We start from the raw sequence: 1,994 nt of genomic DNA, 5'->3' as shown, positions 1-1,994 counted from the left end.
CACGACAATGAAAACAAAATATTATAAATTTATAACTTTCAAGTACCAATATAGCAAAAGAGAATAATTAAACTAGCTATTTTAGAAAACAAACCTTAACAACAAAGATTCAAAATTGAGAGCGTCTTTCTGTCATATCACGAAAATCGTCGGCAAGTTCATCAATACTAAATCGCATATCTCGATATAAAACAAGCAGACTATCACACAAGAAATCATCTTCCATCTTATTGTGGTGTGCATTCTTGATCATACTCATAGATGAAAAAGAACGCTCTGTTGTAGCAGTAGAAACGGGAAGTGTCAAGATAAGAGTTATCACTCTATAAAGAAGAGGATATGATTCAGCTTTCCCTGTTAATTTCATACAATGACATAGATCGGAAAGATTAATGAACTCCATAAATTCTAGAAGCCCTCGATAATAATCAAATCCTACCAAGTCTACATTTCGTAAGCTTCAAAGTCTTTTGGGTAAATTTTTGCACAAGCTTGCAAATATCATCGATTTTGAATGTCGTACGCATCTCTTTGGGATCTAATGATGTACTCAGACTAATCAATTCCATAGTATTATCACTGAATCTGTGATTAATTTCTTCCCGTTGGCAATCTATCGCAGCAATAATGTTCTAGAGTAGCATCATTTATTTTACGACGAGGTTGTCCACCTTCTAGGAACATATTTGGCAGTCAAGTCGGGAAATTCTAGATACACTTTTTCGCAAAAAGTACGCACATCTTGAACTATCGGCTCCCATCCATCATCTCTTAGCTTCTGCATTGTATGTTTTGTAGCGGAAACAAGTGACATTGCATTTAAAATATCTTGGGTTTGAAGTTGCAAAGTTTGACATAGTCTATCTGAGATCTCTAAAATTGCTTTCATAATATGCAAGATGAAAACAAACTCAATCGAAGCCAAATTCTCATACGCTGTTTCCGCATCAACTTTTTTATTATTATGATCTTCTCCATTAATAATTCCCAATAAAACTTCATAAGTGACACTATACATCGTGAGCAAACTGTAAATTGACTTCAAGTGAGAACTCCAACCGGTATCACCTGATCGCGACAGAGAACCGATCTGATTTAGGCCACTTCCACTTTTTAGCTCCCGAGTACCAAGTAAAAATTCGACATTCGATGCATGAGCCGCCTTCAGTTGGTCATTTCTCTTATATGATGCACCGACAACATTAATGATAAAGCTCAGCTTGTTAAAAAAGTGGTGGACATGGTTAATGTCCTTAGCTGCAGCAACTAATGCCAATTGCAAATGATGAGCAAAACAATGGACATAGTAAGCTTGTGGACATGCCTTTGACACCAACGCTTGCAAACCGTTGAGCTCACCACGCATGTTACTTGCACCATCGTAACCTTGCCCTCTAATAGACTTAAAATCGAGATTGTATTGAGATAAAACTGAAAAAATACCTACAGAAAAAAAACACATATCAGAACATACAAAGTATAATGGTGAGATTATATTGAGAAAGAAACGAAGAATACCTTCTTTCAAAGTCGATGCTTTTGTGTCTTTGACGTGAACCAATCCAAAAAAACGCTCTTGTAAATAACCATCTTTGTCAACGAATCTCAAAACAATAGACATCTGTTCTTTTTAAGATTCATCTCTAGCTTCGTCAACCAATAGACAATACTTTGCATCACCTATCTCTTCACGAATGTAATTCCTCACTTTATTGCCCAAGACATGTAAAATTTGTTTTTGCATTTTTGGTCCCGTGTACAAGGCATTTCGTGGCGCTTTCTTTATAACATCATCTACTTGAGAATTATATCGTTGTAGCAAGCTTCTCAACTCTAAAAACATTCCACGATTTGATGATCTTTCATATTCATCATGGCCTCTAAGAGGAGATCCTTGACATGTAAGAAATCTTACTGCATCAATTGAAGTTTTCAAACAAAGTCGATTATCCATAATCTTTTACGATGCAACTTTCTCAAGTCTATTTGCTATA

General features: G+C 35.7%; 1 protein-coding gene across 1 annotated transcript; it reads right to left on the bottom strand.

Annotated features, from left to right (window-relative positions):
• Nucleotides 1–652: 652 nt before the first annotated feature.
• Nucleotides 653–1,621, bottom strand: LOC149389838 (uncharacterized). The gene is made up of 2 exons (XM_089622737.1): nucleotides 1,519–1,621; nucleotides 653–1,443 (listed from the first exon to the last, which is right to left on the bottom strand). Exons 1-2 carry the CDS (start codon nucleotides 1,619–1,621, stop codon nucleotides 653–655), a joined length of 894 nt encoding a protein of 297 aa, XP_089478863.1.
• Between the last annotated feature and the right edge of the window lie 373 nt (nucleotides 1,622–1,994).

The sequence above is a fragment of the Urtica dioica genome, chromosome 8, assembly GCF_054948205.1.
Source record: "Urtica dioica subsp. dioica isolate 48M chromosome 8, U.dioica_male_clone48M_v1_H2, whole genome shotgun sequence".
NCBI lineage: Eukaryota > Viridiplantae > Streptophyta > Magnoliopsida > Rosales > Urticaceae > Urtica > Urtica dioica.
Note: the sequence above shows the minus strand (reverse complement) of the source record. Positions and strands in the feature narration are given on the sequence as shown.